General features: G+C 34.7%; 1 protein-coding gene across 10 annotated transcripts in view; it reads left to right on the plus strand.

The window, feature by feature from the left end:
• The window catches only part of MAPK10 (mitogen-activated protein kinase 10), a 165,362-nt gene extending 148,731 nt beyond the window's left edge, over positions 1 to 16,631 (plus strand). For 8 of the 10 annotated variants that reach the window (XM_074276307.1, XM_074276308.1, XM_074276304.1 and 5 more), the window contains one exon: positions 10,531 to 16,631. In XM_074276307.1, coding sequence (XP_074132408.1) covers positions 10,531 to 10,673 — 143 coding nt within the window. In that variant the 3' untranslated portion in view covers positions 10,674 to 16,631. Of the gene's footprint in view, positions 1 to 342; positions 430 to 10,525 lie in introns of those variants that run through there. The other 2 variants (XM_074276306.1, XM_074276312.1) reach the window with 2 other exon arrangements.
• The last annotated feature ends 414 nt before the right edge of the window (positions 16,632 to 17,045 follow it).

A 17,045-nucleotide genomic window follows, 5' to 3' on the forward strand; every position in this document is an offset into this window, starting at 1 on the left:
GAATTCCACCTGAAAGTTGGGTAACCAGAGCAGGTTACTCTGGGTTTTGAGGGTAACCATGAGGGACTGAGGGTAGCTTTATAATGCTGTTGGCTCAATTTCCCATTCCAGTGTTTTACCCAATATCATTTGCTTGTTATTTCTTCATTATCATCTAACTAGTACTTGGTAATATTATTCTACATCCAAAGACTGACCTAGTGATTAATGCCTCATCTTCATTTAATGAATTAATATCAATTAGCTTTTTTACAAAGGTATATTTACTGAAAATAAATAACAGAAATTATAAAACATTTCCCCCCCATACCATGGATTATACTCCCTTCTCTATTGCCTTAGTCCTTAGAAAGCAAGAGGATTTATGGAATGACCTTTGGTTTCCAACCCAGCAGTGAATTATCCTGGTAGCTGAGATACTGTCTTGTCATCTGGGAAGTGAGTTTCTCTATCAGCTTTGCTAAATTTGTGGAAGTGAACTTTATGGGGAAAATGCTTTGTTGTAACTGCTTTATGCATAGAACAAATATGTGCATATCTATAGTACACAACAATAAATCATGAACAGTAAAGCAAAAAATAGCTAGTTAGCTATAACAATAATGTGATCAATAATTATACATATATGCATATGTATAGTTTAAATATTCACATATATATATATATATAGTGATTTGTCTCAGACAGATAGTTGTGTGACCCTGGGAAATTAATACTTTTCAGCCTCAATTTCTTGATATGTAAAATTGGGATAATAATAGCACCTACTTCACAAGGTTGTTGTGAAGATCAAATATGTGTAAAATGTCTTGTAAATCTTAAAGTACTAAATAAATGTTAGCTATTATTATAATTTACCTATTGACATTAATGTTTACCTCCAAAATGAACAAAAGGATTAATAGACATTGCTGTAGTATGTACATAGCACAAAATATAAAATATAGTCAATTGAACATAATTGTGAAATAAAAACAAGGATGCTCAAACAATTAACATATGCTGTGATAAACATGTAGTTGCATACTTCACATGGGCAATTTTTAATATTGTTGTTTAGATACATGAATATTTATCAGGTCAACTGGTAATATAAATTAGCCTCGTGATTGCCTAATGTATTTAGTTTTTGTATAACTGGTTAATAGCTTCATTATTAAACCTGAGCTAGTGTGTGTGTGATAAGGACTCATGGTCCAGGATCATTATAGATTTGTATGTCTACATCTGGGCTGACCAAAGGAGCAAGTTTTGTGCTTTGTGTTTCTATCTTCTCTGAATCTATGGAATAGCAGATCTGGGCAAGAAAAGTACATTCCCTCTTGGTCCACATTTCTTGTCTCATAATGGGTCACATAGTCTCCATCAAGGAGAATGCACTATAACAATCAAGGGACAGTCTCTTTTGCTTAGCCCTCAGGTAAAAGTCTATCATTTTTCTTCACTCACTTATTGAAAGATTCAACTAACTCTCCTATGGGCAAAAATGCTTGTATTATAAAGTCCTTATAAAGTATCCTCTATTCACTTGTGCTGTTTTGTAAACTGCTAAATTTTGCAGGTTCTCACCAACATTGTAGTTTCTCTATCTCAGCTAATTTGTTAGTTCTTTTAATGCAAAGACTTCTCAACAGAACTCATCTCCTTGTTGAATAGTTTAATATTATACTTTTGAATTATATCATCTTTTTTTTCTGCCAGAGAAATTCTGTATTGAAGTTCTGGCTTATTGATAGGCTCCTTTCAGCTGTTTTCTCACTGAGAGTTATATTATCTGAAGTTCCAAAACAAAAGTCTTTGTTTCTTGGCTATGATTTAAAGCCTCTAGCATCATATTTGGTCCCAGAATGTTTGATAATGGTCAGTATAAATGATCAGGCTGTTGGTTTCCTTATGGATGATAAGAAGCAGTTCTAGAGTTTTCAAAATGACTAGTCACCATTAATAAATCATTTATATTTTCTAACTCTTTCTAGCTATAGAAGATCAATACAAATAAGTTCCAAAGATTTACTGGAATTTATTATATTCAACAAATAAAAAGCATGAGAGTTGACGATTATTTTCACACTTTTCGGTGGGATCTGTACCTATATTGGGTCAATAATTTTTTTTAACCAATCCTAGAGTAATTCTCGGTCTAGCTATCCAAAGTAATTTTGCAAGATATTCATGGCAATTGGGTGGATAAGGTCTGTGTAGTGCCAACTGCTTCCTTGAAGGATACTTAAGTTTCTAAGATTTTCTAAGAATAAGAAGTATTTATACTTTTTCTGGATCCATGTTTTCATCTTGTTGGAATAGGATATATAATACATGTCTCATACTTAACAAAAAATCTATAGAATTAGATTAGCTTCCTCCAGTCAATACAACATTTTAATTAATCTCTCTTCATGTTCTTGTAATGTTTTACTAGAGAGATCGATTTCATCAAGGTACATAAATGTTTCCATGTTATTTATGTCTCCATTTACTTTTTTCCACTAGGCTTTATAAAGAGTGCCCTCAAGTTGCTTTAAGGCATGGACTCAGGCTTAAAATCTAGCTAGATAGTTTTTCTGAGACTAGGACTATGATAGTACCCACTATAAAAGTCCATCAATGAAAACCATTAACTGTCAAGCTGTCAATTTAGTAAATATTCAACTCATGATATAGTGTGCATTTATTCATTTTCTTCAAACTCTCTTAATCTACCCACATTCATATCTTTATGTTGTTCTTTAAGATCACCAGTATGAGTGATAAATACCTTCCACTATTAACTGGAGTTGTCAACACTGATTGACACCAATTGCAATCTTCAAAATTCTAGTAGGACACTGGAAGTAAAAAGCTGGTAAATTAGATTTTGAGCTCCTTGAGATCAGGGACTGGTTTTATATTTCTTTGTATCCCCAGTGCTTGGAATATTGCCTCTCATATAGTAAACAATAAATCCCCTTGACTTGATCTGATTTAAACACTTTAATCCATGTAGAATAGGCAGAGGCTTCCAAGACAAGAGAACCAAGAGGTATCAGTTAATATCAAACATCACTGAAGCTCTGCAATTTTTTAGACTGAGTCTGATTGGTGATTTCCTGGTAGATTGAGGCAAGAGGAAGGTTTGTGTGGAATGTATTCAAAGTGTAACAAATGGAATTCTGATCTCATCAATTCCTGACTTTTCAGAGAAAGTTTTAAGAGGATTTTTCTGATAGAAAATATTATATTAATGACAGTGATGAGATTAATGACTTGAGTCTAAAACATAGAGTTTTATATATATATATATTTTTTTTAATTCAATTTATGTTCCATACATGTAGAGATATCTTTATCAATAAGTTTTGCAGGTTCAAGTATAACTAGAAAAATTCTGTGAGTTGTCTCATCTTCCTTAATATTAATGGATTAATTTGCATAGTATCCTGAGTTTTTAAATTTTCTATGTAATATACTTAAAATGTATTCATTCTTAAGATCTGTCTATACCTAATATTAATAAATTTCTATGATTTTCAAATGTAAATTGACTTGTCTATGACAAACTATGCATGTGTTCTAACATCAGTATTAAAATACCAATGCAAACAATAAATGGGTGCTGTCACAGCAAATAATACTCTAAAATGAAAATTGACCATTGACTTTTTTCCATATGTCAAAATATAGCAAATAATTGCATATATGCCGGTCATTAAATATTTGCTTATAAACATACAACAAAGCAATAAAATTTAGCAGAGGACAAACCATATAACAATATTTTTATGTCAGTATCAGGTAGGGTGTGAAGGCAAGCTAGTCTGGATAAGCTTTTTATGTCTCCACAAAATAAAAATACAAATAAAGAGTTTACATGAAATATTTCTTGAGAAATAATTCCGGAATTTAGTGTATGAAATAATATCTGTAGAGAAAACCATTGAAATTAGAAATTAGAAAATACTACACAGAAAATTTAGGGCCAAATGTCAGATTATTACCACTTAAAAATTATTCTGAAAAACTTTCCTTTGAAATTTGCCCTTTTAAAAAAATCATCTGCCAATAAAGCAAAGCTAGGACTAGCTTGCATTTCCATTGCATTACATTACCTCTAACATTCTAGAAGTATTCAATAGAATTTGCAAAAATGCTTAATGGGAATAAACAATAAACATTTTTCATCAAATTTTCATAGTATCATAGCTTTAAGAAAAACAAAAATACCTCAATATCATTTTAAAAATAATATCACGTAATTATACAAAACTGGACATGACTCTATTCAAAAACAGTGGAAAAGTTCAGTAGTATCATATTTGTATAATAAACCATTATAATGCAATGAGATTGCATAAAAGAAATACAAAGAAATCTGGAAAAACTTTTATAAAACAGTTTGAATAAGGGAAAAAAGAACACTTAAGAGTAAGAATGCCATATACATTAGTTATATAAATAAAATTAATGACAATGGACAAAGAATCCTGATGGTAAAGGTAACTGAAACATAGAGATTTAATGACTGAAAATGGTGTTAATATAGTTTGTTAAAATAAATATAAATAAATATTAAGCCATAATAGTCACCTGTACTAATCTTTATTATTGTTTTTATTAAAACAGTTTTTAAAAACTTGTGTTGACACATTTTAAATGGATCTCAACAGAAATTCTATTTTGATGTCTGATTTTGGTATAGAGATAATCATAGGATTGTGAAAACTCTGACAGCTGTGTGCAGACTGTGGAAGGTTATAACAAATGGGAAAAACTTCTAACAAAATTGGGAAAAAATACAGACTCACTGATGGAATATCTTTACTGTTCAGGAATCAATCTAATAAATAAAAAGAGGCCTGTCAGAAGGTTTACAATTAGGTGATTTTTTTCCTTTTATTTTCTTCTTCACCCTTCCTTCCTTCCTTCCTTCCTTCCTTCCTTCCTTCCTTCCTTCCTTCCTTCCTTCCTTCCTTCCTTCCTTCCTTCCTTCCTTCCTTCCTTCCTTCCTTCCTTCCTTCCTTCCTTCCTTCCTTCCCTCCTTCCTTCCTTCCCTCCTCCCTTCCTTCCTCCCTTCCTTCCTTCCCTCCTCCCTTCCTTCCTTCCTTCCTTCCTTCCTTCCTTCCTTCCTTCCTTCCTTCCTTCCTTCCTTCCTTCCTTCCTTCCTTCCTTCCTTCCTTCCTTCCTTCCTTCCTTCCTTCTTTCCTTCCTTCCTTCTTTCCTTCCTTTTCTTTCTTTCCTTCCTTTTCTTTCTTTCTCCCTTCTTGCCCCCCTCTTCTCTTCCTTCTTTTTTCTTTTTCTTTCTGATTTCTTCAGTCATAAGGGCAGAATATGATAAAAGGGATGTAGATGATGCTAAGAATCACATATTAGATCAAATCCAGATACATGACAATTGAATTTCTTTTTATAAATTATATCAGGAGATAATTTGCTGCTAAATAGAAGGACAAAACAAACACTCTTGGGCAAAAAAGAAATAAATGGATAGATTTGGTTTTCATGTGGCAACAAGAAGAAATACTATTTCATGGGGCATTTGGTCATCTTGCCTTGTCCTGAAGATGACAAATATTTTAAAAAGAGACCATTTTGAAGATAATTATGAGATTATGTGCAACATCTAAAGAGGATAAAGAAAAGAAATTCTCCAAAGAATTTGTTAATATTCTCCAAACTAAGTGTTCAAGATATTTCCTTGGTGACTTCAGGACCAAAGGCAGGAACATGGGAAGGCGTAATAAATCACATTAGAAAATACAGTTTGAAATAAAGAAATTGAAGAGCCCAAAGGCTGTACATCATGATTACTTTCTCAAGAAGAGTCAGAAAGCACTGAGTGAACATATTAAAAAACAAAACAAAAATCATATCAAAAAGTAAAGTTAGCTTTATCTTTATAGAGTACAATTGGTTAATGACATTTATTTCAGAACCCATTTTTTGTGGGTAGTTTATGGATCATTGGAATTAGTGTTAAGTGAACTTAATTAAAGCACTGCACACACTTATATCGACCAACTATATAAGATATCAACTCAAAAAAAATTAGTCTCAGCAATAAGGAGACCAAAAGGACTTTAAAAACTGTTTTAGTTGCCAAATACATAATATCCTGACCAAATATTAAATCATTGCAACCAAGAACAACACCAATTTATCTTCATTTGTAAAACATTATGGAAGAAAGAGAATAAGAGAGGTTTGTAAGCAACATGACCTCAACCATGCAATGCATGTTTCCTTCAGGGAAACTGAGCCTCAAAGACCTCAGCAAGAGACCTAACTAAACCAGGTTATTTTGAAAGAATTGTTCTAATTCTCTGTGTCTCTTTTTATTCATCAGTCTCATTCTCTTCTCCCTCTGTCTCCTCCCTTCCCTTTCTTCCATGTGATTGTTCTGATGGTCCAAAAACCTGTTTTGGAGTGCCTAGCAATTGTTGCTACAGTATACCTCTATTCTGTAGATGTACTATCATCCTCCTACCTGTCACTTTCTCCCTCATATGGAACTTTTGCTTGTATAGCTTCCCCCCCCCCCAAACAGCTATCATGTTAATCTCTGGAAGTTTTCAGAAAGGGTTGTATTTACTAGAAACTTTATACTTGTCTCAGAAGGATACCATACTTCTCTATATACCTCATGATCCTCAAATGTTTCTTGGCTGGGCTGTCCTATGGATATATTCTAAGTCCATTGTTCTAGATTTGGAGCTATGTATTCTTAGACCCTGTTTTGGGAAATCACTGTGCTGCCTTGTTAAAAAAAACTTAAAACCCAACTTTCCCAAATGTCAAAGAAGAATAAAATGAAATTAGGAATGCCAATATAATGGAGCAACATTTCCTACTCTCATAGTAGTTATAACCTCTTGTCTTCCTTTTTCCCTTGCTTCTGTGATTTTACTCTTAGAGATTTTTCAGTTCTTTTGCCTTCATTTGTGTGAGCTAAATGTGCCAAATAAAGAACTCTTGAATTACTTTCTGGTCTGGCTCTTTTGAGAACCCCTTATAAGTCCTTAAATCTACTGCAACCAAAACAAATGGATTATTGCTTCTTTTTATGAACTTAAATACTTTCTAATAAATTTTCTATAAGTTAATAACCACAATCACAATACCATATTTTTGTCAGTCATGTCCTTAAGCTTCTCAAAGTTACTGACAAATATTTATATTTCTGTATTCCATGGAGTTCTTTTTATAGATAAATAGGATGAGGATTTCTGAAAGCCAGTTGGTAAATCAATAGTAGTGCTAAATTTAGAATATAGAATTCCTGGTGGCCAAGCATACATACTATGTGGGCAAATCTGTCTAGACAAAAGTATACAAATAGAAAGTGTTCTATCTTTTATTTCACCCATTTTTTGTTATATAGCCTCATAATTTAGGGTATGCCCGTCTTTTTTATAAGTGAGAACATATGGGAATAAAATTATTGAGGAGAAAATAGGTAACAATTATTTTGCAACATGCTTTATATTAGAAAGTCCCAATTCCTGTTGAAATAGAACTAAAATATAGCAAACTATACAAGGACATGGTAAAGCACACAGTACCATCTATTATGTTGTCTATGGATAGGGGATCTTGAAGTTTTGACTAAAAGAACTTCTTTCAAGTATTTGGTCATTTCTCCTTTTCTCCTGTAGTTGAACATGGATGTTTTCTTATGATAAATCCCGTCAGCTACATTCCAAATAGTACTCCCTTGCCTTTATTTCCTTTCTTTGTCAACTCCTCCTTCTCCTATAAAATGCTTTACCTAAATATTCCTAATTGTCACAGAATGATAATGATAGGCTGGATTACTCCAAAGAAGTCTAAAGGGTTATTAAAACCAATTTTGTATACTAGAAATCTGAAGCTGCTATTTATTTAGAGTAGCTACTTTAGCATGCTAAACAAAATTGGTTTTGCTTTCTGATGACCCATAGTCATCAGACTCTTGTTTATGAGTATACCTCTGCCCTTGGTTGAAATAATTTCCTGACAATTTAATGTTAGAGAAGAGATGACTGATTTTCTTTGAGTTAGTGGAGTGGTTGAACACTTGGGATAGCTAGAATATGCATAAAGTAAAATATTTACCTATGTTAATAACCTCTCAAGGTATTCAGTGTCCTACTCCAACTCATTGAGCAGTAAGTCATTTTCCCTCCAATTTCTTTTGTCTGAAGGACATGAGTAAAACATATATAAAATTTTTAAAAGAGGGGCGATTTTATTGTTTATAGGTTATGGTTTTGCAGGAAGCACATTTTTTTCCTGGGGATTGTCTTAGTCATAAATCGTGGATCAAGGTTCATATCATTTAGGCAGCCAAACCTACTTTCCAATATTTCTTTTGAGGAAGATAGAACACAAGAGCGCTCTGATGCAAAAATCTTGTATCCCAATAGGAGGGAGACTTTTTTGTCAGGTAAATACCAGAGCTAAAACTAGCATGAACTTCATGCTCCTTGATGTCAGGGAAAACCAACAAAGCTACCATAATCTTGCTTAGATAATTCCCTTTCCTTAGAAATTCCCTCTAAAAAAATTCTAGAATTTATGATAAAAGATCTTATGCCTTGAGACTGAGGAGACAATGGGCAGTTTAAATAGTTTAATTTTGATGAATTCTGTATCCTGGTAAATATAGCTGACCTTTTTCCTGTTATCTGATCAACCAAGGAAGAAGGGTGAAAAGAGTAGGAAATGTTTGGGTTTTTTTGTAAGAAGTTTTTTTTTTTTTTTGAAAGCTTCCAAAGCAGATAGTCTCAGCTTCTATATTCTAATACTGACCAAACTGAAAATGGAAAGAGAAAGTGAGAGTTAGAGAGAGTGAGAAAGAGAGAGAAACAGACTGCAAGAAAGAAGGGATTCCTTTTCCAAATGAAAAAATTTATGGCATTGAAAAGTAAAAGAAAAACCAAATTTTGTGAACAAAGTGTAATTTGCTTAATATATATTTCCAAAATATAATAAGACTGTGTTTTAAATGTGCTGAAATACCTAATGGATAATTAGCTTTGCTACAAGTCGGGACTTCATGGAATTTGAATACCAAAATGACTCAGAGCCCTCTATCACTCTTTCTCTATCATCAAGAGTGAAAAATTATATTACTTTAATATAGTAGAGGGCAATTATACTGACTAGAAAAGGTACAGCCATTGAACTGAATGAAAGCCAGTTTAAAAATTGTTCTCCACTGATTCTAAAAGCAAAGTAAAACCAAAAAAGGTCATTTTTTTCTATATGAAGATCAGATCCTTCTCTCAAAATCAGAAAGAAAAAGGCTATTAAAATAGTAACTAATTAGTGAATAAACAATTTCATTTTAGGACAATATCTTATTACTTTCATTGTCTCTGAAAGGTTTAGTAGAGTATAATTGTCTAGGTAAATTGAAAGCAAAATCACTTGAACAAAATTAAAGAGACCATGCAATTAAATTTTTTCAAGTAAGAAAACAGAAGCATTTTACTTGGAACAATGAGAAACTATCCATAAACCTTAATATTTCAATTCTGGTCAGTGAAAAGTAAAGTTTTCAGTGAATTTGAGATGTATAAGAAAAATGCTAAATATGTAAAGGAGAGACCCAATGGAGGAAAAAGGAATCTACTTCTGAAAATGAATTTGAACATTATTTAGAATCATAGAGATTCAAAATTTAATATAGAGCAGTATTGGAAAGAGAGTAAAAATCTAAATTAACCCTAGAAGAGGTTCAACTTTGGTTTTCAAGACTTTGATCTGAGTTGGTGGAGGGAAAGAATTAGAGGAAGATTGCACCAATACAGTATGAGTGGACATGAACCCCAATTTGATAGCAAAGAAAAATATACAAAGGTGCTCTAGATGGTAAAAAAAAAGGTCTTAAAATAGAACTCAATTTTGATTCCCCAATGGTAGCAATATATGTTTAAGCTCTTTCCATTTAAATCAGGACTTTATTAGAATGGCATAGGTCAAATGCTCAGGATTTAGGAAAATAAAACCTTAAAGAAAGTTTTAGACTTAATTGAGATGAAGCAAATAGGAATTTGGAAAAATGCTTGTTTCTTCCTCAGAATTTTGGAGTTAATTTTGAGATTTCTAAAAACTTCTGAGCTTGATTTGACAGATTTTAGTATTCTTGTGGAGGTGGAAAATTTGAATTAATTGCTGTATCTTAAAATGACCTATTATTATTTCAGAGATGCATTGTTGTAGAACAGATAAGAGAATTCAGGAAATGAGCAAGACCCAAGTTCAAGTTCTACTTCTAATATGATAGTTGCATGACCTTAAGCAAATCACCTCTCCGATCATAAATTACAGACATGATACTGGTTTGCCTTGATTTGGGAGAGATATCCTAGTTCAATATAATCAAAAATCTGGTAAAAATGTTTAATTTTATTAGCAATCATTACATTAATACTCATTCCTCACGGGGAGAATATTTTTTCTCTTGAATACAGTAGCATGTATCCTTGACTTTTGGTCAACAAAAATGTCTTTGGGTTGAGGATACTTGAGATTCCAGATTTAGTCATGTTTGTGTTCATTTTCTTAGCACAGGTGCAGCAGTGAACAGCAGCGAGAGCCTCCCTCCATCCTCTTCTGTCAACGACATCTCCTCCATGTCCACTGACCAGACCCTGGCATCCGACACTGACAGTAGCTTGGAGACTTCGGCAGGACCACTTGGTTGTTGCAGGTGACTAGCCGCCTGCCTGCGAAACCCAGCGTTCTTCAGAAGATGAGGAAACTGAAAAGATGCACAACCGTGTGTGGGATGTGATAATTAAGAGAAAATGGGAAGGAAGAGAACAAAATCTAAAATTGAATCCAATCTTTCAGCTTGCTTCTTCTGCAGAGTTATGTATTGCAACTCAGTCCAAGTGTATATTTAACTTATAATTGCCCTGCTTCTTCTTCTTATTCTTCTTCTTCCAGTGATGCTTACTGCAGAAAACAAAACACATACACACATGCACACACACGCAGAGTTAAAAGCTTTTCCCATAAAGTATACATGAATGGCTACCAAACCAGCAACCTGCGCCCACCCTTTCACTGGCATGGCAAGGTGTGCAGTGGCCCCTGCATGTGTCTCTGTCTTGCATCTACCTGCTCCTTTTGGCCTAGTCAGATGGATGTAGATACAGATCCACATGTGTCTATACACACAGCACGACATTTACATAGAAATGATATAGTGTCTTTAGTGCTGTCCAGATACAGTACATCCTGTGTAACTCAGTGGTCCATTTCATGTGAACTCTTATTATGACATAAACCCATCTGTAATATCTTGCCAGCATATAAGCTGTTTAGTTTGTTAATTAAAGTTGTATGTCTTATAAGAAGCTTTGTAAAAGGGAAAAAAATTGTGAGTGAGCACTCAAAGATACTTGAAGATAATGTAGCATCCAAATTTGAGCTGATTAAAATGTTACCTGTATACCATTTTGTAGAGAGGATATATGTGATGCTGTTTTATAGGGGAATCAATGCCATGGAAGTGTGTCAATGGACCAGGCTGGAAAGGTGGTGCAAGGTCTTCCTCCTGTAGGGGACAGGTCTACATCCCAGGGTCTGAGCCTCTCAACTAGGACTAATGAGGGGACATTGTCTAGTGGTTAATATTTACTGACTTGTGTGTGTGTCAGGATCATCAGTGAATAAGTGTTGGCAGCAACACTCTATCCATGAAAAAAAGATGGGTCTTCATGGCAGTTCCTTGTAGGAAGATCACATTTGCCAGCACTGATCCTTTTCTTAACTACTTCAGATCTTTTCTATTTTGTTATCCATGAATAAGCTGCCTTCCATCTCCAGTCAGTGATGTAAGAAACCAGGATTTCTATTTTTAACAAAAACAACAAGTAATCCTTGTCCCTTTGAGAATGACAAATTGAGGTGAAATCTGAGAAATGTAGCACGACCCTGCAGAGACGTGTGTGATAACGCCCACAAAAATGTAAGTGATTCTCCATGAGCTGTTTGGTGATTCCCTCCTCCCACTTCTTTTTTTTTTCCCCCCAACAGTTTTTGTAATCTTGACTTATCAACCTAATATTGAAAGGCATAGCTGGTTTTGAATTTTGATGATAAAGATAAACTTGTCTGCAGTAACTTAGCAAAGAAATTACAGCTGCAAAATAGTTAAAGCAATATAAGTCCCTTTTAAAAAGCCATGGAGTATTAATGTCAATGTTTTTAAGCAACATCACCTTACATTAAACATGTTTGTAAAAGTATTTAGAGGGACTCTGCAAAGTGTACTGAATGTCATGAAGGCAATAACGGTGAAGATTTCTTAGCAATAATAGGGACCAGTTACACTTTTTCCTTTTTATTCACATAGTTAAGGTAATCACCACAGTTATTCCGCACTTTGGCTGTTTTGGTGCTCATTTGTGTGGTGATATTTCACTGTAAGAAGTTATAACCTCTTAGAATAACCAAAACACAGCTTAGTTAGGGTGATTTCCAAAAGCAATCATTTTAAGAAATGGAAAAACAATAGGAAATGAGAAAATCCACAAAACTGCCTTAAAAACAAATAGGGATAAGGAAGCTACCATTTTTCTTAAGCAATAGTCAACAGGGGAGTCCTTGCCCTTGAAATAGCAACTGCCACCGGGGCCTGACTTGGTATTTAAGAAGAAATGATTAGGCTTCAGTCACTCCTGCAGATTCAAAATGATCTCAAGCTTCTGCTACTGTCATTCTGTGTTAGTACATTAAATATCCTGAGAGGTTCCCTCTTCCATTCCATCTACTCAACTCTGTAATTTCCTGTTTTCTTTCCTTTGTTCCTTCCTCTGTCTCTCCTTCTTTCTAACTCATTTCTGTGTTTAATACCTATGATTTGCCCATCTTGATTATCTTACCTTCACTTTTCTTTCATAAGATCCAATGTGAAGACTGCAAGCAGCTTTGGGAAGGGGAAGTGAGTCTCCAGAGACATCCATAGGCAATTCACACTGGACCACTCAGGGAAGCGTTAACCTTCTTTACACAATATAGCCGTCTCTCTTGAGAGTACAAAAGTAATGATTTTCCACTCAGGTTAAAGCAAAGTAGAACAGGAGTCTGTCCTTTCCTCTGCTAGTGCTCCCCATTCCCCTGGTGCCAATGATGTTACTACTGCTTAGATGAAGCTGCTTGCCTCTAGACCTGTGGAAACAAAATAATGCACTGGAATTGAAGTATTTGTGAGACTGCTGGCAACTATTGGATTATCCCTGCCCTTCTTTGAGTTCTATTTGTTCATTCAGGTTAAAAGATGTGGCAAGGACAGAATTAGAAATATTCCTTCTCTCCCACCTGACTACCATTTGCTTTGGTCTATTTCAGTATCACCAAGACGTAATTTATTGTTGTTCGGAGATTTGTGAGAAAATATTCTATTTTATACTTTACCAAATGCTCTGCTATTTTACCTAAGAAGCATCATTTCCCCATTACTCCAAAAGGAAGCTGTTCTTGTATTTTCAACACACTCGTTGGTCCTAATGATATCAGACCACCTGAATGTATACCAGAGAAGAAGGTCATGGCTGTGGTGAAGGTATAGCTCTGGAGCCTACAGCTGGCACAATGAAGAAAAAAAAAACCAGCCTTCTTCTAGTGCCTTTAGAGGAATTTGTTTAAGAGTTAAGAAGTGGAGTCTTATTTAAAATATTGTCAGTACTTCCTGGGAGAGGGAAAGGTATGTAAAGTCATAGGGAAGAGTTAAATTTGTTAGATTAAAGATTGTCTTTAGCAACTTTTTGGGTATGTTATGCTCATGTACTATGTGTAGCATTGTGCTAATACTGATGAGGTGAATCTTTGGCCTTGAATCACAATTTCCCATTGTAGAAAAATGAGCTCATAATATTTCTTAATCCTGCACATTGAAGAATCTGATGGCTGAACGTGTCAAGATATTTTTCACTGTGTGAACAAGACGTGGCCAACCCCAAAAAGGCAAAGAATGATCAGATGTAAACTAGGCTGTTTATTTGAATATTTAGTCCATATATTATGTCATAAGTAGAAAAATGTTAGCTGGGATTATGAATGCCATCTTTATATCTGATAACTCAGAAAATATCCCTGTGTATATGAAATGCATGATTCTATTTTGGCCTGTCAGGAAAAACTTGGTTGTAAGTACTTTATTTTATTATGTGGGGTCAATTTAAATATTAATTATAACAACTGGGTTATTTGTACTAAGCACAGTTAAGAACTGTCTTTTTAACCCCTTGAGAAACAAATAGAAGTTTAAATCTTAAAAGAGCTGAACTTTGTGATAGGAATGCTATTTTTGAAAAGGACATTTTTCTCTACTCCAAGAAGCAATTCAAACTGCACACACTAGTGGGGGCTTTTTATTTCAGTTATGTGGGTTCTAAAAAAAAAGAAACTTCCTTTTTTCTGGTATTTTTTTAAATTTCTGGTAGCCCGACATTGTCCACTGATGTCATCCCATGGAACAGGTGAAATGCTTTCTGGAAGAGATTTACAATGTAAATAGCTGTATTGATTTTCTTTCCTGTAATTAAAATGTAAGAATATGTTCTTTCTTTTGGAGCCACGCTAGATTACTGGCAACCTAACCTAGTTTAACTAAGACTTATTTCCTTGGCCAATAGTGGTCAAATGGAAGTCTTCAATTTACACATAGAATACTGTATATTTAACCTATTAAGTATATGGGACTTACGGTCAGTACATCTTAATAGTAATGAAATTTCCACTTTGCCATATCCATATTATTACAAGACCCAATTTGAACTTGCCTGTAATGTCATATAATTGGACTTAGAAGTACATTGATAATGATTGAGAACTCTTATGTGATGCTGTTGAGGGGAAAATATTTTAAACACATTAATTTCAAAATGGTAGGTCAACATTGGAAATGGGAGGGGAATATATTCTCAGCATCATTGCAAGCTCTCAATTACTGTTAACATGGAGGAAAACGAAATTAATGTTGTTGAAAGATTTAACCTCTTTTTACATTCTGTGTTTATGTTTTGAATATCTGTGAATAGTAAGGAGGACTACTTGGAACTTTGGTTTCTTCTATTATGTATTTTGGGGTAAAAGTCAAGAGGAATTTGCTTTTTCTGACATCAAAACCAAAACCAAAAGCTTGCTGGACTTTTCTTGTGAAGACTTTTGTCTTTTTTCCTATATTTTTTCATGTTATACTAGCTCTGAAAGTGGTTGCTTTATTTCATTTTAGCGACCAGTGTGGAATATTTGAATTGTGCCTGTCAAGGTTCCCAGGAGAAAAATGAAGACTGGGAACAAGATGAATGGATGGCTCAGGAGGAGGAAAGGGCTTTAAATATGTGCACAGGATCTTAAGAGAAATAGACTCCTTTCACTGTTGAAAGATTGTGATATTTAAATATGACAGGTTTTTTCCTTTTTAACGTAACCCAGAGTTTGACTGATTTGCTTAGCACATAAGGGATAAAATGGAGAACTAAAATGCCTCATGCACACTGAAGGCCCAGACAGATGGCATTCTCTTCCTGTCCTAAGAGGGGGTGAAACTGTCTCTGTCTGAGCCGGGATGGGGCACAGCCTCTCAGGGACTTTTTCACTAGGCCAGCAGCAGCAGATCTCCGGGTGGAGGGGCACTCAGAAAGTGGACAAGCAACGGAGAGGTCCACTGTGGTCAGAGTCTGCTCCAGAGGTCCAGATCTGTTCTTTAAGGCTGTTTATAACTTCCTGTTTGGTTTGGATCTTTGAAAATGTGTTGCCCTTGAAATAAAAGTATGATGGGTCATCATTTTAAAGAACAGAGAAACTCCAAAGTTTGGAGTGCTAATCACCTGGTTGGGGAGGTGGAGAAACAGGGAGAGATCTGAATGAAAAGCGCTGTCCCTTATTGTCTTCAGTCTCTCAGGGAAATAGTTCAGTCCCAATCTCAGAGTAGTTTGAGTGGGCTCTGCAACAAGCTGAGGAATTTCAAGCCCTCTCTGCTTTTCATTGTTGTCTTGATACAGATTCTATTCAGAGCCCCCTCTCTCCTGAGCCTTTCCTCCTCCGCTCCCTCCTTCCCCCATCCCACATCATGCTGTGATCCTCGAAGAACCTTTATTGATGTAGTCTTGTTCCAAGACTGTGATAGTCTCATCCACTTCCAGGGTAGGAAAAGCATATTAGCATCTGAAACTACAATTCCCATAATTTACATCTTTCCCTGGCCTTCAGGAGAAGTCACCCAGCACATCCAATTGCATAAATAGGACCTTTATTTCAGAATATATTCTGGTTATGTAAGTGCAAATGAGTAGAATTCCCTCCTCATTTCTGTCAGGGAGGTAACATGGAAGTAATATATAAAATCAGTCTTAAGAAAAGGAATTTGCAACTTTTAATGAGAAAGGAAGGTGTTAGGTGGGTGGAATAGTGTTAGTTTTCATCAATTATAATCTTAGGAATGATTAACTACCAGAATGATTTACATTGTTTAGAAAAAAGAGGAGATAACAAAAGAAATATGTACCGTCACAAGCATGAAAAGCCATAGTTTCCCAAATATTCCCAATCTGTGCTCCTCAAAAGTATTTACAAATAAATATAATTCTATGACTTGCTGACAAGGTCACAGATCCTTTTAGTAGGAGATTCCAGTTATTTTTTAGATTAAAAAAACATCAGTATTTTGGTAAATCTGATGGATTAGCTTTCACATTCAGTTTTGCTTTTTTTCTGATTGAATATGATTTCTTTTCTCAAGAAAAACTTATTTTCTTAGTCCATATTCTATTGCCTTAAGACAATTGAAAATCCCAGGAAAAGTAACAAAGATGTGAAGAGTTGTAGATGTGGACCAATGGTGGTTGATATGGTGCAATGAGTGAAACACACAAGTTGGGGCCACACAAGTACCTAGTTTCTAATCCTGCCTCTGACACCTGTGTGATCCTGGGCAAGCCATTCCAGGAACCTCAGTCTCTCTAAATGAGGGTACTGGGTGAAATATTTGACATCCTTTCTAGGTCCACACTTATGTCTGCCTCTATGATCTTATGAATTCCCTTTCCACAGGTGGTGAACATTTAGCCTAGATA

Source organism: Sminthopsis crassicaudata, chromosome 6 (genome assembly GCF_048593235.1).
Source record: "Sminthopsis crassicaudata isolate SCR6 chromosome 6, ASM4859323v1, whole genome shotgun sequence".
Taxonomy (NCBI): Eukaryota; Metazoa; Chordata; class Mammalia; order Dasyuromorphia; family Dasyuridae; genus Sminthopsis; species Sminthopsis crassicaudata.